The sequence below is a fragment of the Lutra lutra genome, chromosome 6 (genome assembly GCF_902655055.1).
Source record: "Lutra lutra chromosome 6, mLutLut1.2, whole genome shotgun sequence".
NCBI lineage: Eukaryota > Metazoa > Chordata > Mammalia > Carnivora > Mustelidae > Lutra > Lutra lutra.
In genome coordinates this window covers 139,231,384-139,259,322 of record NC_062283.1, presented here as the reverse complement: position 1 = coordinate 139,259,322, position 27,939 = coordinate 139,231,384, and the positions used below count along the sequence as shown (strand labels likewise).

The window sequence follows — 27,939 nt, the reverse complement described above, 5'->3', positions numbered from 1 at the left end:
TGAGCCAATTATATTTGTCACCTAATCAATTTTGACCAGAAACATGGCTGGTCTCAAAGAAGCCTCTTTCCTTAGGATCTGGAGTTTGATACTAATCCCTTGGTCTATGTACTTCCCGACCTATGCAACTATCAGCAGTCTATGCCTATACACTCGTACCACTTTGGTAAAAACATCCACTTCAGACTAAATAAATAAAATTAATAGAATGAAAACATCGCAACTATCTGTGAAAGGATGCAAATATTTCAACAAAAAGCCATTTGGTTCAGTGTCCCATTTGGGTTCTTGTCAGTCACCGTATTTGACCCACGCAGGATCCACCTCTCTAAGCAGTCTACAATGACAAGAGATTTGATAAGTGTGCGTCAATTCATGGTTATGCCTTTACATAATAGGCAGCTTGTATCTGACTGAAAATCCAAATAAAATCTTTCTTCCAGTAACCCAGCAGTAAATTCCCCATGTTATCAACTCACCGGAATTAAGCAAAATGATGGATTTGAGGCACACGAACTCCTCTCCCTGGAGATTCATCATACGGAACCGAGATGATGTAGCCAGCAACATGTCAAAGATCTCCACCATGCCCTCTACACATTTTCCCTGGTTCCTATGAAAACACAGCAAATAAAAAGAAAAAAAAGTATTAAAGCACAGAAAAGCTGGGGCTCCTGGGTGGTTCAGCTGGTTGAGTGTGACTCTTGATTTTGGCTCAGGTCACAATCTCAGTGCTGTGAGATCAAATCCCACATTGGGCTCCGGACTGTGCAGGAAGACTGCTTGAGATTCTCTCCCTCCTTCTCCCTCTGCCCCTCCCCTTGCTCACATGCTGGCTCATGCTCTCTTTTTCTCAAATAAGTCTTAAAAAATAAATAAATAAAGCCCAGAAAGCTTTCAGACCCACGATAAGGTTCACTTTCATAAAAATCTACCGGCTCCAAATCTGTAACAAAAAACTGTAGTCCATTCTCTTCATGAAACATGAACATATCATTTGAATTCTTGAAGGCAAAAAAAAAAGTTTTTCCATCAATAAAACATTTCACTTCAAATTCCTAGAAGAGACATATTGTTCAATTCCCAAATCTGCCATGTTAAATACTGAGTTCATCAAAGAGAACAGAGGCAGTACCTTTTCTAACATCAGTCATAGAAACTTTTTCTCTAGATAGGTCCACTGATGCAAGGGCAACAAAAGCAAAAACCAACTACTGGGACTACATCAAAATAAAAAGCTTCTGCACAATGAAGGAAATAATCAACAAAACTAAAAAACCTACTGAAAGGGAGAAGATATTTGCAAATGACATATCCAATAAAGGGTTGCTATTCAAAATATATAAAAAAACTTAGACCACTCAGCAACCAAAAAACAAATAACCCAACTTAAAAAATGGGTAGGAGGCATGAACAGCCATTTCTCCAAAGAAGACATACAATTGGCCAATAGACACGTGCTTGACATCACTGATCAGGGAAATGCAAATCAAAAACCATAATGAGATATCACCTCACACCTGTCAGAATGCCTAAAATCAACCACACAACAATAGGTATTGGCAAGGACGTGGAATAAAAGGAACCCTTGTGCGCTCCTGGTGGGAATACAGACTGGTACAGTCACTGTGCAAACACTATGGAGGTTCTTAAAAAAGTTAAAAATAGAACTATCCTATGATTCAGCAATTGCACTACTGGGGATTTACCCAAAGAATTAAAAAACACAAATTCAAAGGGATACACACACCCCTATGTTTATAGCAGCATTTTTTATAATAACCAAGATATGGAAGCAGCCCAAGTGTCTGCTGATTGATGAATGGATAAAGAAGTTGTGGTACAGTTATACAATGGAATATTATTCAGACATAAAAAAGAGTGGAATCTAGACATTTGCAACAATATGAATGGAGCTAAAGGATATAATGCTAAGTGAAATAAGTCTGTCAGGAAAAGACAAATTCTATTAATATGTGGAATTTAAGAAACAAAACAAACGAGCAAAGGGGAAAGAAAGAGACAAACCAAGAAACAGATTCTTAACTACTGAGAACAAACTGATGGGTTACCAGCACAGAGGTGGGTGGGGGGATGGGGGATACAGGGAATGGGGATTACGGAGGGCACTTGCTGTGATGAGCACTGGGTAGCGTATGGAAGTGTTGAATCACTGTATTGTACATCTGAAACTAACACAAAAACTGGACACTAATTGGAATTCAAATAAAAACTTAAAAAAATACAGAGTTCTTCAATCTATGGGTAATCAAAGATGATTAAGATTCAGGTAAATGATTTGTCTAGGTATTTATTGATCTGCTACTATATTCTTTGTGGTAGTTATGGGAATAAAAACAGGGCCTCTACTCTCATATGCTCAAAACCTTGAAATAATATAATCAGGTTTAACAGACTTGTATAAAGTGCTTTTGAAATATAGAAGGAAGTGTAATAAGGGACTGTGCCTGGGCTGGAACCATTCATGTTGCCAAGGATGACAGGTAAGGATTCGCCTAATAGGTGGCATTTGAGTTGACAATTTAAGAAATGTAGGCTTTCATGGAGCAGGAGTATGAAAGCATCATTGGAAGAGGGTCTTACACATGGACAAGAAGAGCAGAGTGAAGGTACAAAAGAGACAAGGGGTTAATCTGAGAAAGGAGAAAAAGGTCAGGTGATGAAGATGTCTTACGTTATAAGAAACTTAGGTTTTTTCCCTGTGCAACAGAGCCTTAGCATCGAGGATTTAACATTAGTAGTGGCAATTATTAAACAAGCAAACCTGAAGGTTCAAAACACATTACATTTTAAAAATAAGGTATTGGGGGCACCTGGGTGGCTCAGTCGTTGGGCATCTGCCTTCAGCTCAGGTCATTATCCCAGGGTCCTGGGATTGAGCCCCGCCTCAGGCTCCCTGCTCAGCAAGGAGCCTGCTTCTCCCTCTCCCTCTGCCTGCTGCTCCCCCTGCTTGTGTTCTCCATCTCTCTGTCAAATAAATAAAATCTTAAAAAATATATAAATAAAAATTAAAAAAAAAAAGTATTGATAACTTTTCCATAAGGTTGTTGCAGAAGTTCAATGAGATAATACATGTGAAAGGAACTCCATCTTTTTGTTCACAGGCTGAATTGGGGTAATGTTGTCTTTGAAGGGGACAAGAAGAATTTAAAATATCCTATGCATATGCAAACACATTTTTGTGAAAAATATAATAATTTAAAGCATGGACAGTAAGCACATTGTTCAGCACTTTGTTTTATTTTTAATTAATGTATTTTGGATCCTTTATCAACTGTTCTTAACAGCTGCATAACTGTTTCTAATAGCATAAGTTTTGCCCTGAACGATGTGCAAAACTTTTTGAACCATTTCTTTGTTGGCTGATATTTCACTTGACTATAAGTATTTTGCTGTCACAAACATTTCATGAAATGACTATTCTTATGTTTTTGTCTTCAGGCACATGAATAGAGAGCTATAGAAACATTTCTAGAAGTAGAATTGCTAGATTAGAGGACTTAAGCATTTTTAATATTGGTCAATAGTTCAAACCTTGCTGCCAAAGAGCTTGTACCAATAGGATTTTGGTAGAAAAATATGTTGGTATAAGCTTTTTCTCTAAGATTCCTGCTCTTTTCCTTTGCTGATATTTTTCTGTTGGGTTATTAGTCATTTTCACATTGATTCTTAACCACTGTTTATATATTGTAGCCCTTTGCTCTATGTGCATTCAATGCTTTTCTACTGGATTGTCATGTTTTTCTTTCCTTTTTTTTTTGGTGTTTTCTTTGGCAAAATATTTAATTATTATGTAATCGATCTGCCAAGTTTATTGTTTAGAACAGTATATCTTGCTTCAAAATTCCCTTTCAGTAATATATAAAAAATTATCTTATGTTTCCCTCTAGTACACTTCCACATTTTCATACTTAAATATTTCATCTTCTGGGATTTATTTTTTACACCAACTGTACTGAAATATAGTCACATATATCATTCATTCATTTAAAGCGTACAATTCAATGGATTTTAGTACAGTCCCAATGCTGTGCACCTGCTGTTCAGGGTTTACTTTGTGTGATATTTGAGACAGGATTCAGCTTCAGGGCAGATAGGCAGGTCAAACCTGTCCTTGTATAGCTTCGTATTTGTCCCAGGCAGCTAGGTAGTCTTAACACCATATATGGAATAAATCACTGATGTTAAAATATGCTAAGTACTTTCAATAAACCCATTTCCTTCTCACAACTGCCCTTTAAAGTAGTAGTATTTTTGTTATTGTCCAAATGAGGGAATTAGAACTCAAAACTATTAAATCAAACCATACTATCTACCACCAGAGGAAAGACTTCCAACAAGATTTTCTTTGTCTTCCTTTTTCACCCTACTTTAACTCATACTTGCCCATTATATACCAGGCCTTGTGCTAGACATAAAGGTATAGAGAAGACAGACATGGGCCTTGTTCATAAAGAGATCCAAAACAGGAGCAAGACAGACAGGGAGAAAAGACAGGTGCAAGGCCATGGGCTACCTTCCCCCAGAAAAAGTACAGAAAGAAAGTCTTGCAACTAATGTCAGCCTCCCCACATTTAACCCACATGTATTGAAGCAATTGCCATAGCCTTCTCTGATAAAGGTAAATGAGATTTTAGGTGATGTGTTTAGAATGGCATGTGGTACACAGTGGCAGCTGTATATAGCTATACCTAGGAGACATCCGGATAAATGGAGCCACAGATGTTCATGGAGAGGTTGGCCTTTTTACTGAATGTATCCAGAAAACAATCGCCACAGTGCATTTTGCTTTGACTGTGGCATTCGGGTTCATGGAAGCTCTCTAGAAACACGGGAATCTTTAAAAGCTACGTTATACAACAGGAGGTTGAGACAGTGGTCACATCGTAGCGTGACTTGGCCCAAAGCAGGGACAGCACACTACAAGGGAGTGTTTCTTATCCTGAAGGTGATTTTTTTTTTAAAGTAGCACATTTTCTTTCTAGTGAAAAAATAAACAAGAATAGGGGAAAATGTTTGGAGGATGAAGTTTTTAAAATAACCACCCATAGCCAAAATAGAGAAATGTTCCTTTCTCGGTGTAAAGTCTCTGTTTACTTAACAGACTGCACACAGGCAGGGGAGGAAATCTCAGTGTGGGCGGCAACCTGTGCTCACCTGCTGTGAGCAAAAGTTCACTTCAGAAACTGAGAAAGTGGAGCCTGACCAATTCTCCTTCCCCTGGGTCCCTTCTCAAGAGTCTCCCACATTTTCCCAGGAGAATCTGGTTCTTAAGTGTCTCCCTCTTCAGCCTCTTCTCCCCGGACACTCTGTCGAGTGAGTGTGTGTGAGGATGAGTATGTCTGAGTGTGTGAGAGCATGAGTGTGTGAATGAGAGTCTGTGTGTGTGAGAGTGAGTGTGAGTGTGTGTGTATGAGAGAGAGAGAGTGACTGTGAGCATGGGTGAGTGTGGGTATGCGTATGTGTTTTTCTTTAGAGGATGTGGAAGGAGCAGACATTAAGTATAAATCATTGAGCCATGATAAGAAGACCCCGGGGCTTAACTTTCATGCAAACAAAAGTGCTTCTCAACTTTGAGGGCTCCTGGGGGATATTCATTCCAATAAAGCTACAGTTTTCTAAGCAGTGCTGTAAGAGTCTTGAAGAACTTTACACCGACATCTCTATAAGATTAAACTCACTGTCCTTTCAATGGGGAAAACTCACTTGTTCTAAACACTTCAGCCCATCCACTATCTGTGTAATAAATTAAAAATATGTGCTTTGAGAGGCATCTGTGTGGCTCAGTTGGTGAAGTGTCTACCTCGTGGTTTCGGGGCTCAGGTCATGATCTCAGGGTTGTGAGTTGGAGCCCCTGAGTCAGGCTCTGTGCTGGGTGTGGAACCTGCTTAAGATTATCTCTCCCTCTCCCTCTGCCCCTTCCATTGCTCTCTAAATAGAAAATAAAATAAAATAATAAAATAAATAAAATAAAGTATGTGACCCTTTACTAGAACGTTGCCCTCTTGGAAATAACTGCCTGGTTGCGTGGAAGAATGGGTTTCCCATGAGTGCTGTGGGTACGGGAGAAAAGGCTGGAGATGTGAGCTAGTGAACAGATGACGTGTCATCCTCAGATCAGGTACAAACCGATGTGGCCGTCAAAGGGTGGACAGACCCTTGTCGCCTGCCTCACACAAAGGGACCCTTCACTGTGCACTAAAGTCATTACATGTTGGGGTCAGGGCTTCCTTTTCAAAGTCCTACTGAAATAATCTCTACTAACCTCAAGGAGCCAATCAGACTAGAGCATTTAACTCCATTTCAGACAGGATGGAAAAGCCAACAGCGCCAGAAATCGGTGATTACTAAGAATCTGGAGGTAAAGTTACTACAATAAGACAAATGAAGTGAAATCTGTGAAGTGTTCCTAAGGTGGAAAAACATGTGGGGTATAAAGACCAAGATTTATTTATTTATTTTTTAAGATTTTATTTATTTGACAGACAGAGATCATAAGCAGGCAGAGAGGCAGGCAGAGAGAGGAAGGGAAGCGGGCTCCCTGCTGAGCAGAGAGCCCGATGTGGGGCTCAATCCCAGGACCGTGGGGCTCGATCCCAGGACCCAGAGATTATGACTTGAGCTGAAGGCAGAGGCTTCAACCCACTGAGCCACTCAGGTGCCCCCAAGAGTTATTTTTAAAGGAAGCACAACCACATAGATCAGAAGCGGTTTACCAAGCAGACCAGCCCATAACCCCCACTGTGGGACATGACAGCCTGACAGTGACCTCCACCCATTACTTCAGTCCATGTTCAGAGCACCTCAGAATCTCCTTGTGAGATTGCTCTGCTCCTTACCCTCTTCAGATGCAGTCCGTCTGCACTTAAGTAGTGCGAGAAGGAACAGAACTTGAAAAAACATTTGCTCATGGCATGTCCTGGAAGTTTCTCCTCTATAGAAACGAAAGCCAGTTTTTCAGGCACACGTAGGTACTATTCCTCTACATGGGAGATAAAAGAGTCCTAAGGCAGATAGGCAGGTCAAACTTGTCCTTGTATATCTTCCAAAATAATCTTACAAAATTCCCCATAGCCTCTCCTCGTATGAAAAGACATGGAATAAATGGAAACAGAGAACCCAGGAGATCAACGTAAGACTCTTAATTGAGGGGCGCCTCGGTGGCTCAGTGGGTTAAAGCCTCTGCCTTCGGCCCAGGTCATGATCCCAGGGTCCTGGGATCAAGCCCCACATCAGGCTGTCTGTTCCGCAGGGAGCCTGCTTCATCTTCTCTCTCTCTCTCTGCCTGCCTCTCTGCCTACTTGTGATCTCTGTCTGTCAAATAAATAAATAAAATCTTTAAAAAAAAAAAAAAGACTCTTAATTGATTTGTCCTGCAAAAAGAGTGCAATGTAGGTAGAAAAAGATTACAAATTAAGATGCTGTCTAAAATCAACAGTGGCAGGTTTCGGTGTATTTTTTTTAAAGATTTTATTTATTTATTTGGCAGACAGAGATCACAAGTAGGCAGAGAGGCAGGCAGAGAGTGGGGGGGAAGCAGGCTCCCTACCAAGCAGAGAGCCTGATGCGGGGCTTGATCCCAGGACCCTGAGATCATGACCTGAGCCGAAGGCAGAGGCTTTAACTCACTGAGCCACCCAGGCACCCTTAGGTTTGGGTGTATTTAAAGAGTTTCTGTATCTTTGATGCTACAAAAGCTCTCAGCACGTGCTCTGAGGTGCTGTGACTCCGTAACTATTCGTATGATCCAGAGGTTCAGAAGGACAACTCTCTGGCATGTGGAACAAAACGCTGAAGATGGCAAATTCTAAGCAGTATAGCCTGAAAGATGCAAAATTTTAATGTCTGTATCTCATGGCGGATTACTGGAGAAGAGAGTGGTTTAGACCTTGGTGTCTGACTACCTACGTTCACATTATGCCACATCTATTTACCAATTATGTGACCTTAAACCATTTATTTAAACTGTGTGCCCGAATGCACATATAGACAGAATCATCCACACGAGACTGTACATTGAATGAGAAATAATTAATCCACTGGGATGTGATGGCTGTTTGATCTAGCAGTTTGCCTATGTGGATCAGTAAAGACACAAGACAGGTCGTGGGGCAATGACATAAAAAAGGTTTGCTCCCTTAGTGCCAACTAGCAAGAAGCAGATACAGCAAGCTGGAAAGGTCTGTCACAACGTGGTGGCAGAATATCAGATTAAGTCGTTCTCTGAAATAAATGCGAAGGCAGCCCACGTACCTGGGGAAGTGAACAGAGTCCGAGTGACGGTGTGCAGGGGACACTACGGCTGCCTTAAGTAAATATTACAGAGGGGAGCTCGGGGTGGGATTGAATGGTCCTTAAGCGGAACTTAAGCAAATGGGGAAATCCCCAAGATAAACAGTGCTCAAAGTTGGGAAAAGCCAACTGCTTCTGGCCATGAGATATTCAGAGATGAGACTGAAAAGGATCTGGGTATGAAAGAGCTAGGGGGTTTCTCACGTTACAAAGTAGCTCCATGTTCAAAGCACTTCCGGTGAGAAGGGGTCACACTTACAGGGTGGGAACTCCCACCTGAGCACATTGTTTCAAAAAGCCTCAAGGAGTCACCAGGAAATCTGGAGGGAGGGGCCAGAGGACAAAGAAGCAAATAAGAGCATCAGACTTGAGAACCCAGACTAAGAAAGTGCTTGGCTGTGGTTACAAACAGATGGAAATGATAAGAGCAAACAGAAACCTGGTTTTTTTTGTTTGTTTGTTTTTTTTTTTTTTTTCTTTTTTTCTTTTTTTTTTTTTTTTTTTTTGAGACAGCTGTACTGCCAAAGAAATCACAGGCTGAATTAAAAATCCAAAAGCCTTGGGGGTGTCTGGGTGGCTCCGTCGGTTAAACGTCTGTCTCTTGATTTCGGTCCAGGTTATTCAAGATCTCAGGGTTGTAGGATAGAATCCTATATCAGTCCCCTCGCTCAGTGCAGTCTGCTTAAGATTCTCTCTCCCTCTCCCACGGCCCCTCCCCACTCCTCTCCATCTCTCTCTTAAAAAAAAAAAAAGAAAAAGAAAAAAAGAAGCCTCTGAGTTTTTAAGCCTCCACCCCTAACATTTCAGCTGCTCAACATAGTAAAGTTTATTTCTTTCTTAGTCACTGTGCAATGTAGGCAGCTTCCTTGGTAAGGTGACTTTCCCATTCAGGGACCCAGGATCCTTCTGACCTCTAGCTCTTCCGTCGAGGTCCCTGAAATGTTTGTTACATGGGCAGCTGCTGGGGAAAGGGCTGAGATAGGCACAGAAGAGCACACTAGCAGGAAGTGCTGAGAGCTCACCCAAAGGACCGGCTTCTCCCCACTCACTACAGATGTGGCTGAGAAAAATAAATGCAAAGAAAGAACCTTCCAGAAAGTGAAGCCAGGGTTCATGGAGAACATCGGAAAGCTCCTTCTTCCTAGAGAACAGATTCAGCGACTAATCAAAGAACTTTCGGGCTCCTGTCCATAGAAGCCTCCTCTTTCTGCCCAGAACTTCACAACTGCCCTGTGAGAGTGACACTTACTATTCCCTGCTCCCTTTTTTCTCGGTGGGAGTTTTTACTACAGTTTTCTGCCCTCCCACCAACACTGAATATGAAGTTTATCGTGGGGTGAGGCTGCCCGTCCAGGAGGAGTCCCATCCATGCTCCATGAGTAGATGGCCCATCCCTAAGAAATCTTTCAGTGGTTGGACTTGGAGCTGGACTGTTCCCCTAGGGAAGGAGCAGGGCATGTTCTACGTGTGGGAGGAATGGATATTTGGTGACTGTAAGCAAAGACTGACAAAAGATTGTTGTATTCTCCAAAATGCATCTCCTTTTTCTCCTCCATTTCCTCCCAGACAACATCTCCCAGTCTCCCTTGCCATTAGGAGTGGCCAGGTGGCTGGATTCTGCCCATTGAAAAGTGAGTGGGAGTGACTGATATGATTCACTTCTGTGATGAAATAGGGAAGAAGCAGGTGTGCCTTTCCCAGTCCTCTTCCCCATCTACTGCCAAAATGAAGACCATTCCTAGGACCTAGTAGAGCGGGAACTAAAAGTTAGAAGGATCCTGGTCTCTGAATGAGAAGATCACCTGTCAAGATGCCTATACTAGACAATGACCTGAGTAAGAAATACATTTTCATGTGTTAAACAGCTGAAATTTCAGGGATATCTGTGGCAACCTTTAGCCTGAACCCCATGACATAGAATAGATGCATGAGTCTGATTACTCCCTGCCCCAGCCCATTGCTGAAACACTGACACATAGACACACTTAGGATGCAAAGACAGACTTATCTTCTGTAGGTATGGCTACTGACTTGATCAAAGGGATATAAGAAATGTATTCTCGGACACCTTGCTTTATAGATTCTAATCATTTCCAAATGACATGAATCGGAAAGATGTCAATGGGTATATGGCATTTGATGTAGATCTCCTAGGATAGATTGAGTAGGAGGAAGAACATTCCAGGCAGATTAAATTGTATCAGTAAAATTTAACAGGTGGAACTGATGATGGACTGATAAAGGAATCTAGCTGGTAGAGTTTGGAGCTTATAAGGAGACACTTAGAAAAAGCTTAGTCAGCATGTGGAATGGTTAATAAAAAGCTTAAGAGATCCTGTGTAAGGAAAGACCATGTAAAGCTTAATAGTGGGTGAATTGATCAAGTAAGTGCTTTGTTATATTTAATTTGGCTTCAGTGTACAGAGGAGAGTGAGGGAGACAGGAGAGTCTGGAAAGAGACTGCAGGCATAAGGAAGGAAGAGAAGGCACAAGACAGTGACAATGGTTATGAGGATAAATAAGGGATATTTTCGAAATCTGTGAAGGGAGAAACAACAGACTTGGGTGAATGATCTACAGTGCTGGGCAAAGAAATGAAGAATTTAAAGACTCCTTTGAAATCGTATGTCAGAGTGACTAGAAAGAAACAGAAAAAGAAACAGAAAAAATAGCAGAAATAAAGAAACTCAGAAGATTTGTCATGTGCCAGTAAAAGAAAAAAATTTCCCTTAAAAAACACTGAATTTAAAATCTCTCAAGATCAAGTAGAGATGATATGCAGGAAATTGAAAATGTTTGTCTGAAACTTGGGGGAGAGGCCAGGATTAAATATATGAATTTGGACTAGTTTGTTCCACTTCTGATGGTGGGCATTTTTTTCAAATCAGCATAGCAAAAAATAGCTCATTTTTTAAATGAATGCCTTGTATTTTACTATATTCATGTGTATTTGAATGCTCTCCTACTGATGGGCATGTATATTGTTTTCCATTTTTGGCTACAACAAACAATGTGCAATTATCATGATTGCACACATATTTTCCACACTCACAAAAGTAAACAGAAAAAATTCTGACACATGTAACATCAGAGTCAAGAAGTAAAAACATGTAAAATTGGAACAAGTATTGCCAAAATGCCTTCCAAAAAAGTTGTACCAATTTGTACTGCCCCAAACAGAGCATGAAAATGTCTAGAAATAGAGGTATTTCTATTAGAGGTATTCTAAAATGGAGGTATCTGAATAAAGATGGCTAAAACCAGGAAAGGGGGCACCTGGATGGCTCAGTCAGTTAAGAGGCTCAGATCACGATCTCGGTCCTGAAAAGGAGCCCAGCATCAGGCTCCATGCTCTGTGAGAAGTCTGCTTGTAGATTGTCTCTCTCCCTCTTCCTCTGCCCCTACCCCTCCTCTAGCTCTCTCTCTCTCTCTCAAATGATAAATAAATAAATCTAAAAAATATTTTAAAAATCATAAAACTGGGGAAGGGAGTGAGCTCATCATGGAAAGTGAAGAGACAGACAGATAGATGGAGAGACAGAAGAAACAGGCAGAGGAAGGAAACTGGGGAACAACATCAACTCTTGTGTGGAGCTAAAGTTGAACCAGTCAAAAGAAGGAATGGTCAGAGAAGTGGCAGAACAGGAGGGACCACAATGTTTTAAGAAGGTGACCAGGAAAAGGCAAGCAGTGGGATAGATGACAAAGATGGAAGGAGAGAGACATGGAAAACCAAGGAGTGCAGACTTAATATTGTCACTGGAGAAGGAATGTGTTTTTCTAACTGAAGAGTAAAAGAAGAAATAATGTGAAAAGAGAGAAACTCTGCAATTATTAGAAATAGTATCACTTTAAATTGTTTAGTAAATGAGAAGTGTATTAGTTGCAAAAAATATGGCAAGGTAGATTAAGGCTGGGCATTTGGGGACATGGGAGGAAGGTGCAAATGCTGTTAAGACCCTGGGATTGGTTAAAGCTTAAGAATGTCGTTGGAGGGGTGCCTGGGTGGATCAGTCGGTTAAACGTCTGAATCTTGGTTCCTGCTCAGGTCACGATCTCAGGGTTGTGACATTGAGCCCTACATGGGGCTCCTCACACAGTGCGGAGTCAGCTTGAGATTTTTCTCACTCCCTTTCCCTTTGCCTACCCCCCCACTTGTGCACATACTCCCTCACTTTCTAAAATAAATAAAATTAAAAAAAAAAATAAAGAATGCCTTTGGATTTCTGGTCCTTGTCCAATCTTCTCAAGTCCATGTCTTATGACCTGTCTTGCTGTTCACACTGTCCAGCACTTCTGATCATGTGCAGATGATCTACAGCATTTGCTTGTGACGTCCGGTTTGTCATCCCCATCCTACCCCTTCCTGCTCTTAGATATTTCTTTCCCATCCTTCAAGGCTCAGATAGGTATCTTCTCTTCTGGGACAACTTCCTGACAGCCTACCATTCTCTACTGTGTTATATACTCTTCCTCTGGGTTTTGAGAGTATCCTTTATATCAGGGGTCAGCAAATGCTTTATATGTAAGACCAGAGGGTAAATATTTTAGACTTTATGGGCAATACAGCCTCTGTTGCATTGGCTCAACATTTTTTTATGATGAAAGCCGCCATAGACAACATGTAACCAATGAGCAAGAATGTGTCCCAATAAAACTTTATTTACAAATATAGGAGCAGAGTGAATTGGCCTACAGGCCATGCTTTGCTCATGCCTGCTGTATACATTGTTCTACATCCAGTGAATTTATCAAACACCAGTGCATAAACAATGAATTCTGTTATGCTGAAAAGAAATAAAAAAAATAAATAAATAAAATAAAAACAAAACAAAACACCAACTACGTGTCCATGTTGGGTGATAAGAATGTAACAATGAGCAGGAAAGGAATGTATTGCCTGAAAAGAACTTAAAATCGACTTGGGAGGTAGTTAAAAAGAAAAAGAAGGGAAAGAAGAGTAATTTGATAAAATTTTAATTAGTGGCATGAAGGGAAGGAAAACTAGATGCTAAGGGAGTGAAAAACAAGGAGCCCTATGTGGGAAAGAAGTCTGAGATGGCTGTAGGACATCCTAACAGATCTCAGAGACCTGGAGCTCAGAAAAACCTTTGAGTCTAGAAATTCAGCTCTGGGGACTGCCAATGGAGAGTGTCTGACTGAACAGAGAGAGGAGCAGACAGCACGGTGGTCAAATACAGCCTAAAAGGAAGACCAGTCTGTGCAAGACACACAAGAGACCAGTGGGGAAGATGAAAAAGGGATCAACCAGGGAGGAAGGGGTCAGGAAGTACAGAATGATCTCTATATAATAGATTAGAGAAGTCAAGGAAGATAAGCATAGATTGGGGCCAGATCAAGATGGAGCCCTAGCTTTTTCTAGCAGTGTTAAGTAGCCTGGGGATGAAAGAGAAGCAAGTAGATGGCGGAGGGGGCCCAGGGTAAGAAGACTGACTCTTTAGGCATGGAGAGAAGTTGAGGGGACAGAGATTCTAGAGGACAGCTTTTCAGTGACTTATTATGGGGCTTAGGATGGACCAGGAAAAATGAAAATCAGAAGACTGTTTGTAATCAAAGAAGAGGATGTATTAAATGTCAAAGATAAGCAACAGGTTCAGTAGGAATAAGGGCTCAAGGAAGTAGGAACTACAAAGAATATACCCTGGAGAGGAGCTTCCAAATTAAGATACTGCTGGTGGCAGTTTCGGCAGAGAGGTTGGCATCTCCTAAACTAGAGAAGGAACCGAGTAACTGGAATGTAGAGCCTTAAGAACATTGAGATCAATGCTCCTGTCATTATAACAAAGCACGATCATAAGTAGCTGATTAAGAATTGACAAAGGATCTGTTTTTAAAAATTTCCCAGGGCTCATTTGTTTCTGACTCTTCAAAGACCTCCCAAGTGAGAAGTCTTTTCCTTGCAAGACTATCCTGAACAAGTGCACTGATCTGAAGGCTGTAAGAATAGGCCCAGCAAATGCACTAGGAGAGCTTCTGTCTCTCACGCCCAGTCTTCCCTCTGTGCACCTGTCAACATCCAAACCTCGTGATGTTGGGCCAAATTCCGGGCTTTCTATGTTAGCGTAATTGAACTATCACAGGCTATATGTCAAGGCAAATGAGCTAAAAACATGATAATAACTAGCAAAAGATGTCATTCTTCTTAGGAAGGGTACTGTTTAGGTAGAGAATTATTACGGAAGAAAATGGAAACCAATAAAGCAAATCCTAAGAATATGGCCGGAAAAATCATCCTCTTAGAGTGATTCTGAGAAAGGGGGCTAAAAACCATGTTGTATGACTCATAGAAGGATTGGATTTCAAAGGGAAAATGAATTCGGGTCCATTTCCTTGAGAAGAGTTGCCAAGAGACCAAAAGTCAGGACTATCTTCACTGAGTGTTTGAGGAATAAATGTACAGAGCAATTTAGCAGCATTTTAGAAACATAAAGTTCTCAGAAGCCACAGTCCGAGGGAGGCAGAGCTTGCTGGAGAAGTTGGGAAATGTGACTCTAAACAGAGAGTTCCCTGCCCTCTGCCTTTTCCAGCTTAAATCGTATTTAGCTTTGTTGCTGCTGCTGTTCTCACTGGACACATAACCAAACAACACTGGTGCCCAGTAAAAGGATTTCTAATGAAAAGGAAAGAAAAGCCGAAAAGATCCTTTTGGCATAAAGAAGACCATGCTCATTGCAATAAAAAAAAGGGGGGGGGGTGAGTATTTCCCACAGGCAGTGTCCTCAGGATATTTTTAGCTCAAGGAAAAAGTCATTCTCCTTCAGAGACTTGCCTTGCTGAGGCATTAACTCACTGGTGAGAGAAGTGTGGAAGTAGCTGCTAATAGTTACTAGGCCACCCACACACATCTAACTCCATACCCAACCCCTCCCAGAATGAAGGGCCCACCCATTCCCCCTACTCATGTACCAGCGAAGAGCCTGGAGGACTCTCATTTCCTCCTCCTCCCTCTGAATACCAGTCTTCAAGGGTGGGCTCCAGTTTTGGCAAATTTGTTGGGAGCCTCCCTTCAAACCTGGTGACAGGGTACAGAGAATTGATATACCTATTACTCATCCACAAGGATTCAGACCCTCTTTGTTCATGCCAGTGCAAATGGTGGTCACGAGAGTTATATAGGAAATGTTAGCTTGACCTCCCTGAGAGACATGTCTGGATATTAGCTTCCAACACTTAGTCATCTAATGTCCACTTACCTTGATTAAGCTATCTGTCATACAGGAGTAAGACTCTAGGGAACTCTTTGCTATTTACTTTTCTCTCATCAGGAGGACGATAGTCAAAAGAGTTTTTAAGCCAAGAGATATTTCTAATGAATAGAACAAGCCTTAACTTGCACTACTTTCATACTCTTTTGGGCGCTAAAGTGGCAAGAAAGGAGGTTAGAGTCGGTTACCACAGATGTGTCTGTCGGAACATGTAAAACACACTTCTTGGTTTGAATGGTTTGTCAAAGGAAGATGGAATTCTTTACTTTCATAGATAATGACCCACTTGAGTTTGTTTGTTCAGCGTGTATGGTTTAAGAGCTAAAGGAGGTCCCCAGAAAAAAATTCTCTAATGGTTGTGTTTACTGAAATATCTAGCTGAAAATAGATTCGATCAATCTTTTAAGATACCTACATCTGGTATGTAGAACATACAGAAGAGTACCTCACTTATTCACTTTTCTTTTGGATGTTCTGGAATTATACAAGCAAGGCAATTAGGTGGTTTGTTCTCCACTGTACTTCGAGGATCAGATTCTGTTAAAGGGAGTGAAGGCAAACCAATGAACAGAGAGAGTGCTATGCTTGGATGTGAGAACAGTGTTTCTGCTTTGGATACGCCATTGGTTGTTTCTCCATAAAGAAGATAAGATTAACACTTCACATCTTTATTAACCCAATTATAGTAATGCACTATTTTTTGAGTCCATTATATACGTCAGACTCTGTGCTAGACACTAAAACCTCAATGATCAGTTTCACTCATGTATTCCTTTATTCATTCAGTAAATATTCATTGAGTCAGAATCTACTGTTAGATGCCCTAAGGGAGGTGTTGAAGGTGTAGCAATGAGTAGAACATTGCCCTCTTGAAGTACAAAGCTTGGTAAGGTAGACAGTAAACACACACACACACACACACACACACACACACACACACCAATAAAGTAAAATAAAGCTATTAATTGTGATAAATGCCAAGAAATGTATGGAGTCAGATGAGAGAGTATAACTGGGGAACGATGTCAGAGAGGAGGCGACATTTAATCTGGAACCTGAAGAACGGGCAGTTATACAGGACAAGAACTGGCAAGAGCGTACTGAGGAGAGAGACTTGTGTGCAGGTTTTGGAAGCAAGAAAATGCTTGATGAGTTTGAGAAACCAAGAGAAGGTCAACATCCTGAAACCCTGGAACTCAGGGGTCTCAGACACAAGTAGTCCTGGATGAGACTGAAGAAGCAAACATAAAAATAGGGCCTCAAGATTTGATCAGCAAGGCGGTCTTCACCCCAGGCCAAGAAAGGCCATGGCACTTTCATGTAATGTAAGAGAAGGAATGTAAGAGAAGGGTGGCCAAGATGTCTGTTTTCCAAAGATGAGACTCACAGCGGGGGATATTCTCCCAAGTCTCTATAGCAGGAAAAAATAAAATTCACATTTCTTTTTTTTTTTTAAGATTTTATTTATTTATTTGACAGAGAGAGATCACAAGTAGACAGAGAGGCAGGCAGAGAGAGAGAGGGAAGCAGGCTCCCTGTTGAGCAGAGAGCCTGATGCGGGACTCAATCCCAGGACCGTGAGATCATGATCTGAGCCGAAGGCAGCAGCTTAACCCACTGAGCCACCCAGGCACCCTAAAATTCACATTTCTTAACCTGGCCATCCCAGTTGCAAAAGTTCTTATGCCCACAAAAATCAAACAAGATATAACACAATCAGTAATGGCCATTCGAAGGGCCTACAAAAATAAAAACTCAATGCTTTTCTTTCTTTCTTTCTTTCTTTCTTTCTTTCTTTCTTTCTTTCTTTCTTTCTTTCTCTCTTTTTCTCTTTCTTTCTTTCTTTCTTTCTTTCTTTCTTTCTTTCTTTCTTTCTTTCTTTCTTTCTTTCTTTCTTTCTTTAACATAAAACCGTAATCGATTCACCATCCTTTAAGACAAATGACACATATCCAATACAGAGTGTTAGAATTCCAATGAACAAATGAATGACCTAAAATTCTCCAGGGATCCTAGCTACTCATTCAATTGGTATTTATCAAACTCTTATTCAATGCCAAGCACTTTGCAAGTTAGCCAAAGCCCCTACTTTCCTGAAGCTTCCACTCAAGCGGTAGAGGCAGATAACACACAAATAAATACAGATAAAATCATCTCCGATTGTGATAAGTGCTTTTGGTGGAATTAAAACCAGGAACCAGCAGGTGAATTGGTAGAGGGCCACCTCTGGAGACCTCTACTTTGCTAGCTTGTCCTTGAGGAGGTGGCGTGGAACCCAGGCCTGAGTACAGGATGTTTTGAGGCAATCCAGACTCCATTTTTAGAAGAGAAATGATTCTTGTTTTTCATTAGGATATAAAATAGGACAAGGCAGTTATTTTAATGGTTGGTTTTAAGGTTAGGAAAAACTGTTCTGGCTTTGAAATCCAATCAGGAAGACCAACAAATGCAAACCATTGTGCCAAACAATCCAAGAAACTTGAATTAAAAAAATATAATCAGACACGACCTGAGAGCTATCTTCCTTTTAGAATTTCAGGTTTTTCATACTGAAATCGAAACTGCAACCATTAAGACAGGCCCTCGAAGCCAGTTCACAGAGTAGGCCCATGAACAGAGTCAAAAGAGACTACCAGGACTTCTTAGCTCACGTTTCAAACAATCCTGTTTCGCTGAATATTGTTCTTTAACATTTACCATTCTTTTGGAGTTCTTTTGTTTCCTTCGTCTTTTCTTTTCTTTCTTTTTTTTTTTAAGATTTTATTTATTTATTTGACAGAGACAGAGATCACAAGTAGGCAGAGAGGCAGGCAGAGAGAGGGGGAAGCAGGCTTCCCACCGAGCAGAGAGCCTGATCCCAGGACCCTGAGATTATGACCCAAGCCGAAGGCAGAGGCCCAACCCACTGAGCCACCCAGGCACCCCTGTCTTTTCTTTTATTATCGACAATCCTCCCCTTGAGTTCACCATGTAATTTCTGTTTTCCAATAACTTCATGCAATGCTTCCAAACCTAAGTTTTAATCAGATAAAAATTTGGACATATCTATTTGAAACAAACATATCTATTTGAAGAAGGGCAAGTGATACTGAAAACTGTTTCCAATGTGGTGGGGGGAGTGGATATGTGTCTGCCAAGTTATTGGCAATTGTTTCTTGTAGCTCTCACATTTAGGTACTCAGAGAAGTATATTTTTAAATTTTCCTTTCGATTTTGCTAAAACCGGAAAAATGCAGTCATCTTGTACTCTGCAGTAACAGGTAGTATCACATAACTAGTAAAGAGCACAGTACCAGGAAAAGTACTTATGTTTTTGCACCCTCCGCCCCTGCCAGTAAATGGCTATACAACCTTGGGCAAATCCCTTAACCTTTCTGGAATTCCATTTCCTCATCTGTAAACAAGGAGGCTGGACCACATCAATAGTATTCAAATCACTTTTTCAAAGAGGTGTCCTTATTAAATAAGGACATATTAAATTTGTGACACTCCAATTATAAAACAGAATAAAGTGCATCTGCTTTGGAAGAACTGTGAGCATGTCCCATAGACCCACTCCTTCCTTCCTTCCTTCAAGGCTGCCCCTTGGTTATCTCCTTGGAAAGACCCACAGAAGACAGTTTGAAGAGCACCACTCTAAGCCTCAAAAGCTATTTCAGTCCTTAAATAATGATTCAGTGACTCTGTGAGTGCAAAGGAGGTAAGTCTCCAAAATCACACCTCATAGATTCAAGATTTTATAGATTTAATGGTATCTACTTAAAGGTAAAAGTATTTATTTACTCATTCTCTTGAATTACCTTGCTCCACTTTTGGTGACCAAACTTCCTTAAAAAAAAAAAAAAAGATTTTATTTATTTATTTGAGAGAGAGTGAGTGAGAAAGAACATGAGCAGGGTGAAGGACAGAGAGAGAAGCAGACTCCCCACTGATCAGGGAGCCTGATGTGGGACTCGAACACAGGACCCTGGGATCATGACCTGAGCTGAAGGCAGACGCTTAACTGACTGAGCTACCCAGCACCCAAAACTTCTTAAAGTACTGTTAACTCTTATCTTAGTATGAACAAAATCTCATAGATTAGACCATGATGCAATTAGCTCCACTACCAAGCCTAACAACGATGACAGAATCACAGTAATAAAAGCTAACATTTACTCTCTTCTTACTGAGAGCTGATAAGAATGGTCCAAGCACTTGACATCCATTCACTGAATTCTCATCAAGCTCCAAGAAAAAGACACTATGATTAAGAAAAAGAAATCAAAGCACAGAGAAGTTAAATGACTGCCCCAAGTCACAGGTCATTGATAGCCAATCTGCAGTCCCAGAGCCTGGGTCCTCAGATACCCACAGAATAGCCCCTCCAGAACCATCCCTTCTCCAGCTGGGCTCATGTTCATGTGCCTTTCCTCCCATGCTCAACCCTCATAAAAGGCCTCTTGGGAACCCTCCTCAATACACATATTTATGTATCTGAACATGAGTGTGGAGAACCATGACCTGGTCGATCGCCAAGCTACTGCTGTGCTAGGACTTTGAAGACTCCTACAACTGTCTTCTTAACATGTTCCAAAGTATGTTCACTGATCCAGTGCAAGGAGCCAATCCCAGGACTAAGACTTGGAAGTACAGTACCAGACCCACAGACTGAAGATGCCATAAAACTTCTGTCTTCCTCCTGTGCCCTGAGACTGAACCATTCATTTGCCCACAGTAAATAACCCTTGTGCCTTGCCATCTACCCCTCCCATGCCCCTTTTCCTGAGATTAGGCCTGGACTATGGACATACCCACAGACACACTTATGCCTCTCCCCCTCATTTGGTACTTGTCTACTTTTCATTGACACATGAAGCCTTACATATTCATGTAACTGTCCTTTTCCCCTCAGTGGACAATAAACACTCCGAGGATAGGCTTGTATCTTATTTTTCTCTATATTCCTAATGTCTAGGAAAATGTTGATATTAGCAATCAATACCACTTATTCACGGTGCAGTGAAAAAGCCCTGAAATTGGGATGAAGTGTCTTGATTCCTTCACTGACCGGACTTGTGATTATAAGCAGATTCCTTAACAGCTATAAATGACATTTTTCCAGAGGAAAGATGAACCTTATAATGTCATCTTAATATCCTCCAGAGTTTTTCTCAGGATAAATGAGAGAATGTGTAGGAGAGCACATTGTAAACCATGAGGATGACACATACTGTAGAATTATCATCACACTGGAGCTCTACCCTTATTTTCTAGAAGGGTTGACTCTATGGCATTTTTTAAAGCAATGCAGTCTAAGAAAGGGAAAGGTAATAGTTAATATAAAATTATAAGATATAAGATATAAAAATATAAGATCTAAAGATATAAATTTTTATAAGATATAAAGCAATGCAGTCTAAGAAAGGGAAAGGTAATAGTTAATATAAAATTATAAGATATAAGATATAAAAATATAAGATATAAAAATTAAGAAAACTTCACAGAGTGTCATTAACAGCAACATCATCTATGTGATATCAAAGGGCAGGTGAACCTGGTCTACTCTAAGCAGAGTCATGTGTCCTGGTACCAATGATCTATGTGTCCTTTATGGGTAAATGTGTCTTTCTCATCATCTTTACCATAAAGGGCAACATTCTGGCCTTTGTTTAGTTGTTCATTTGTTTTCATGCTTTCTCCCTCTCTTTCATTTTCTCTCTCTCCCCTTATTAAATATTTCCAAAGCTGCAGGCCACAGTACATGTAGAAATTATACCTTTAGTCAAACAGAATAACACAAAACTGGGCCAATGCTATTACTCTACATTACCAGAAACTTCTTTAAGAAACTAAAGTAGGGATTGGAGTATAATCCTATCATTTCATCAGTGGTTGGCACTATAACCTATTGTTCTGGAAACAACTGGTAAACAAAACTTGAGCCCATTCCTGGGCTTTTAGGAAAACATTTTTCTCCTTTCTTACCCTACCCGGTATATTCCCAAGGACGTCGTGCTGCACTGTGACCCTTCCGGGCCTCAGTGATGGTTAAAATTGATTCTGAACCAAGGTAAACAGGGTTCCTCCCAAGGGCCTGGAGAGCTCCAGTCTGCAGAAAGCTAATGAACCCCTTGAAGTAGGCTGCTTCTCTTCCACCCACACTTTATTGAAATGCTTTTGAGTCTTATTGTGTTGTAATTACATGCTATAGAAAACTCGACCAACATCTATTTCAAGGATTGGACCCATGACTCTTACTAAAACATTTCAATTCCATTTTCCTGAACATACAATCTCTAAATGCATCTGTGAGGGCCCTCCACAAGTATTTCCATTTCACATTTCAGAGAACTTAAAGTGGTGCCGGTTTCTGACTTAGCTTTCCTGACAGTGGACGCAAGGGAAGATGGCTGAGGCTGTCCAGGATGTTCTCTCTTTCCTGATATCGTCAGTGTCGTATTTGATCCAAACAAAAGGATTTTAACAACACGTGTGTTTTGTAAAGAGTAATAGAAAATGAATACTCATTTGTCTACAACCTACTTCCTTGTTATTTTCTTTATAAAATGTGTTCATTACAGAGAGAGCCACTTTATCGATATTTCTTTTACAGCTAGTACTTTTTGTCTTTGTTTTCAGACATAATGCCTAACTCCACGATAGACTTTTTCTAACATTGTCTTATAAAAATTCTAGCTCTGCCTCTCAATTAAGTCCTTCCTTCAACTAGAATTAATTTTTTCACATGTTATAAATTAGGATCGGATTTATTTATTTATTTTTCTGCATAGATTACCAGGTGTCCCAGGAACAATTAATGTAATGGTTCCTCTTTTCCTTCCAAATTTCAATGTTCCTTCTACCAAAGGTCAGTTGTTCTCAAATGTCAGTTTCTGAACTCCCTTTTCTATTAGTCAATGTGCTTATTTCTATGCCATACCACATTGTTTTAATAATAATAGCTTTATGACTTTATAACTTAATTATGGTTTTTTACCCAACTTCCCCATCTTAATCTCAGCCTTCAGAAGCATTTAGGCTATATTTGGTCTTTGACTTCTACCACATAAATTTGACAAGAAACCCAGAATTTTGCTAGGAAATACACTGAATTTATAGACAGATTTGTGCAGAATTTATACATTTTTCAATAAAACTTCTTAGACATAAACATGGCATAGCTTTCTTTTTAATGCTCTATATTCTTAATGGCTTTCAATAGAGGTACCTAATTGTCTCTATAGAGCTCCTGCCATCTCTTTATTAAATTTTTTCCAAAAGGAGCACCTGGTGGCCCAGTCAGTTGAGAATCAGACTTGGGTTTCAGACAAGGTCATGATTTCAGGGTGGTGAGATCAAGCTCGTGTTAGGCTCCATTGAATGTGGAGTCTGCTTTGAGATATTCTCTCTCTCCCTCTCCCTCCTCCTCTGGCCTCCCCCACTCGTGCTCTCTCTCTCTCTCTCTCTCAAATAAATAAAATCTTTTAAAAATTTATTCCAAATTACATTATAGTTTTTGTTACTACATAAAAAAGTGTATAAAATTTATAAATTAAAGTATACCTAATGTACATTTAATTATGAATCTATGTAATATTTAATTACATATATATAATATGTTGTATATGTATATTAATTTTGTATTTGTTGCTGGTGTTAAAAAACAGATTTGGTTTTGTATATTGTATGTTTATTAATTGGATCTTATAAACATTCTGCTGGAATTGAGTATCAGAAATGTAACAAAGCAAGCTGTTATCTAACAGTGTTTTAAACCATATATATCAAGGCTGTCTAAATTGCTCATGGCAAAAAAAATAAATAAACAGAAACCTGGGATTTTTTATTTTATGGGATGCAGCTGCTAAAGAATGGAAGCTAATCTCATAGACTTTTTATCTACAGAAATACTAACAAAATACAGAAAGTGAGTAGCATGGCCCATCTTTAGTTTGTATCCTTTGCTAGTTGTTAGTCAAAACCTGGTGCAGGGAATGAGATCTGTGATTCAGTGGGGTCTGCTTTGACAGTTCAACTCTTTGTGGTACTGCTTTCCACAAATTAAATGAAATCTATAGCCTATTTCAGAATTAAAAATACTGAGGAATACGATAAAATCTTTGAATAGTGGCATATATTGGCAACAGAAAATACAGAAATGATATGGTCAGGCAACAGAAACAAATAAAACAAGAACTGAGACATTTTAAAAATAAACCTGAAAATAAATAAATAAATAAATTAAATAAACCTGAAAATCAAGCAAAAACATTCAGAAGCGGACTAAATCAGACAGGACATACCAGCAAATAGACTCTAGGGACAACATGGTATAGGGGACAAACGATGCAAAGATAAAGAGTAAAGAAAAGGAATAAAAGGATTTAAGAGAAAGTCATAAATATAAAGCACAGGTAAAGGGTGTCATTTGTGTGTGGGGAAAACTGAACTAAATTGGTCAGCAAAGAGACACAGCTTAATAAGATACCAAAATTTAAGTCTACGGAGAAAAACAAAAACAAAAACAAAAACCTTATAGCATTCAGATAGAGTCCAAATTACTAATAAGGAAAAGAAAATCAGACTACCAACCAATTTCCTGCCAGCAATATTTCATACTAGAAAACAATGGATCAATCATTTACAAATACTTGAGGAAAAAATGTGAGCCAAAGACTTTGTATATAGCCAACCTTTCCACATAAAGGACACAGAAAAACAATTATAAACATTTTAAAACTAAAAATATCATCCTCATGAAACTCTCCTGATAAATGAAGCTCCAGGCAACCAAAAAAAAAAAAAAAAACAAAAAAAACAAAAAAAAAACCAAAAAAAAAAACAAACCCCAAAGTTTAGAAAATCATCAACATATGGTCTGAGGGTGGACATTAAATACGTTAAAGAAGGGAGCCTGGGTGGCTCAGTGGGTTAGAGCCTTTGTCTTCAGCTCAGGGTCCTGGGATTGAGCCCTGCATTGGGCTCTCTGCTCAGCAAGGAGCCTGCTTCCTCCTCTCTCTCTGCCTGCCTCTCTAATAAATAAATAAAATCTTAAAAAAAATTGTTAAAGATAACGTGAACACTGAAAATTGGGGTTAGATGCTATAAAAAAAGAACATCTAAGTATTACAAGCTCTAATGATGTATAAAAATACAAGTAATAAAAATAAGATGGGAATGGAAGAGTCATAGAAATTATTAGTTAATGATTACTTTATAGGTACTGACTGAATAAATTGATAATATTTGTCTCCAATAATTCAAGTAGTAGAAGCTTAAGTACATCTAACTCTGCAAAGTCTAACACAAAAATAACCCTAGTGGCTAAAATTCCAGGGTGGTTGAGGATGTTAAGTTTCCAGCTAACTTTACTACTACTCATGGTAGGAAATACACAGTTTCTAAAGGAGGAACTGACTAAATATATATAAATCTAACAACCAAAACAAAAATACAAAAGACCTGACAATAAAAGAAAATGGACTAATGAAAATAGCAAAGAGACCATTTAATATGTAGGAAATACAAAATAACAGAATTTGAATCAAACATAAAGTTTGTATCAAGAAATATAAGTTGGCTTTATTCACCTATTAAAAAATATTCCCAGATTAGCTAGTAAAGTAAAATCCAATTATAGACTATATAAAATAGAGACTTAAAGCAAAGATATTCAGATATGAAAAATAAAGAATGAGAAAGATATAGTTAAGTGAAAATAAAAAGAAACCAGAGGTCGTGATCTTGATATTAGATGGTAAAATATAATCCAGAGAAAGGTAAAATGAATAAAAAATTTTTGCAATACAAAAATCCATAATGGGCAATAGAGCTAAAACAAATACAAGTATGTATGCATTAGATAACATGTCATAGATTTCCATTAAGCAGAAATTACAGAATATATAAAGAGAAATAAACATAGGCAGATACTTTACCTTCTACCTTAATAAGAATACATAAACTTTCCTAACAAGTGTATATGGAACATTTAGAAAAACTGAACTTACATTAGGTTACAAAGAAAACCTTAATAAGTTCCAAAATAACTTGAAATAATATAAGCAGTATTCTTTGATTCCTCCCCCAAAAAAGAAAAGTTTATTAATAACAAACAAAACAGAACAAAAAAAATACCCTGGAAATTAAACCATTTATTAAATAATTCTTGAATAAAAGGGAAAATAAAATATGAAATTGATTAAATAGGATAGATAGATAAGGATATTCTAAGGATAATAAAAGCAAGATACATCAGAATCTATGGGACATAACCAAGGAAAACTTTTGAGAAAACTCTATGTATTAGCTGCCTATATTATGATATGAAAATAAATGATTTTAAAATCAATTTAAAAAGCTAGAGAAAGAACTACAAAGTCAACTGAATGAAAGCAAAAGGGAGGACTTAACAAAGCAAAAATATAATGATGAGTTAGAAAGTAGAAAACCAGTAGAACTAATAAAAATAAATTTTTTTTTATTTTTGGGGAAAAGAATTGACAAAATACAGAAACCACTAGCTGACCTAAGGTTTCTAAAAGAAGGATAAATACACAAAATAAATTACAAAGTAGAAGGAACCATCAGGCCAGAGGAAAATTTTTAACAATCATCAGAAACTTTTATGCAATTTAATGCAATAAATTTGAAAATCTATGAAAAATAAATAACTTTATCAGATTTTATACAGCAAAACTGACTCCAGAAGAGATGAAAAGTCTTTAGACTAATTACTACAGAAGATTTAAAATTTCCAGGGAGTTATTCTCTGAGAGAGCCACCAGGTCCAGGTTTTGAAAGAGAATTCTACCAAAATTTGAAGATCTAAAGATCAAATAATCCCAATGCTACTTAAAATTTTCAGCGCATAGAAAAGAAAACTTCCAGACTCCTTTTGTGGGGCATGTGTAACACTGAAAACAAAAACTAGTAAAGACTACCAAAAGAAAAAATTTCATACCAAACTTTCTTAAGAATTTTAATGCAAAAACAATAACCTTCATTCCTAATAAAAACACCAAAAAACACAGAAATCCATAGAAACTCTTATCGGGACACCTGGGTGGCCCAGTCGGTTAAAAGTCTGCCTTCAGCTCTGGTCATGATCCCAGGGTCCTGGGATAGAGTTCCTCATCAGGATCCCTGCTCTGTGGGGAGCCTGCTTCTCCCTTTGTGTCTGCCTCCCTCTCTCTCTCTCTCAGTCTCTTATTAATAAATAAATAAAATATTTTTTAAAATAATAGAAACTCTTGTAATATGAATATAAGAACAAGGAAATGACTTTTACTTTGCCACTATTTTTATGAGGTATTAGAGTTATTATTCAACACAACTAGATAAGAAAAAAACACTTCAATTCTTAGAGATAGAAAGAAAGAGGTAAAACAATCTATTTGCAGATGATATGATTATATATTAGGAAAGCCTATGGAAATTAATGGAACTACTCTAAACAATAAGTGAATTCAGTAAAGTAGTAGTGGACAAAAATAACATTTAACTATCAATTAGCTACTTATGTGTTAGCAATATGTATATTTATTACATTAACATTATATATATATTATACCTAGACATAATCTTAAAAAATATGGAAAATATATATAAGGATACTTTAAAACACTTTTGAAAGACACATGAAAATCGGGGCGCCTGGGTGGCTCAGCGGGTTAAGCCGCTGCCTTCGGCTCAGGTCATGATCTCAGGGTCCTGGGATCGAGCCCCGCATTGGGCTCTCTGCTCAGCGGAGGACCTGCTTCCTCCTCTCTCTCTGCCTGCCTCTCTGCCTGCTTGTGATCTCTCTCTGTCAAATAAATAAATAAAAATCTTAAAAAAAAAAAAAAAGAAAGACACATGAAAATAATCTGAACAAATGAAGAGGCATAACTGATTCTCGAATGGGAAGATTCAACCTCATAAAGACATTAATACTTCCTAAGCCAATTTATATGTAACAGAATCTTAATGTTATCAAGTTTTCTCATGGAGTTAAACAAGTTAATACTAAAGATCACCTGTAAAAAGAAATCAGGAAGCATCACCTGTAAACCCCTGGGAAATCAGCAGGCACATTAGAGATAGAGTCTGACCAGAATTAAAACCCAATTTGGGGGGCACCTGTGTGTCTCAGTGGGTTAAAGCCTCTGCTTTCAGCTCGGGTCATGATCCCAGGGTCCTGGCATCAAGCCCCGCGTCGGGCTCTCTGCTCAGTAGGGAGCCTGCTTCCCTTCCTCTCTCTCTGCCTGCCTCTCTGCCTACTTGTGATCTCTGTCAAAAAAAAGAAAAAATTTAAAAAAAAAATTAAAAAACCCAATTTGGGGAAGCCTGGGTGGCTCAGTCAGTTAAGTGGCTGCCTTCCACTGAGGTCATGATCCTAGGGTCATGAGATCGAGTACCACAGATCAAGTACCACATT

At 39.1% G+C, this 27,939-nt stretch overlaps 1 protein-coding gene across 5 annotated transcripts in view; it reads right to left on the bottom strand.

Annotated features, from left to right (window-relative positions):
• Window positions 1–27,939, bottom strand: part of ESR1 (estrogen receptor 1) — a 403,080-nt gene that overhangs the window by 49,989 nt on the left and 325,152 nt on the right. For all 5 annotated transcript variants that reach the window (XM_047734308.1, XM_047734307.1, XM_047734306.1 and 2 more), the window contains one exon: window positions 480–613. In XM_047734308.1, the coding sequence (XP_047590264.1) occupies window positions 480–613 (134 nt within the window). The remainder of the gene's footprint in view (window positions 1–479; window positions 614–27,939) is intronic.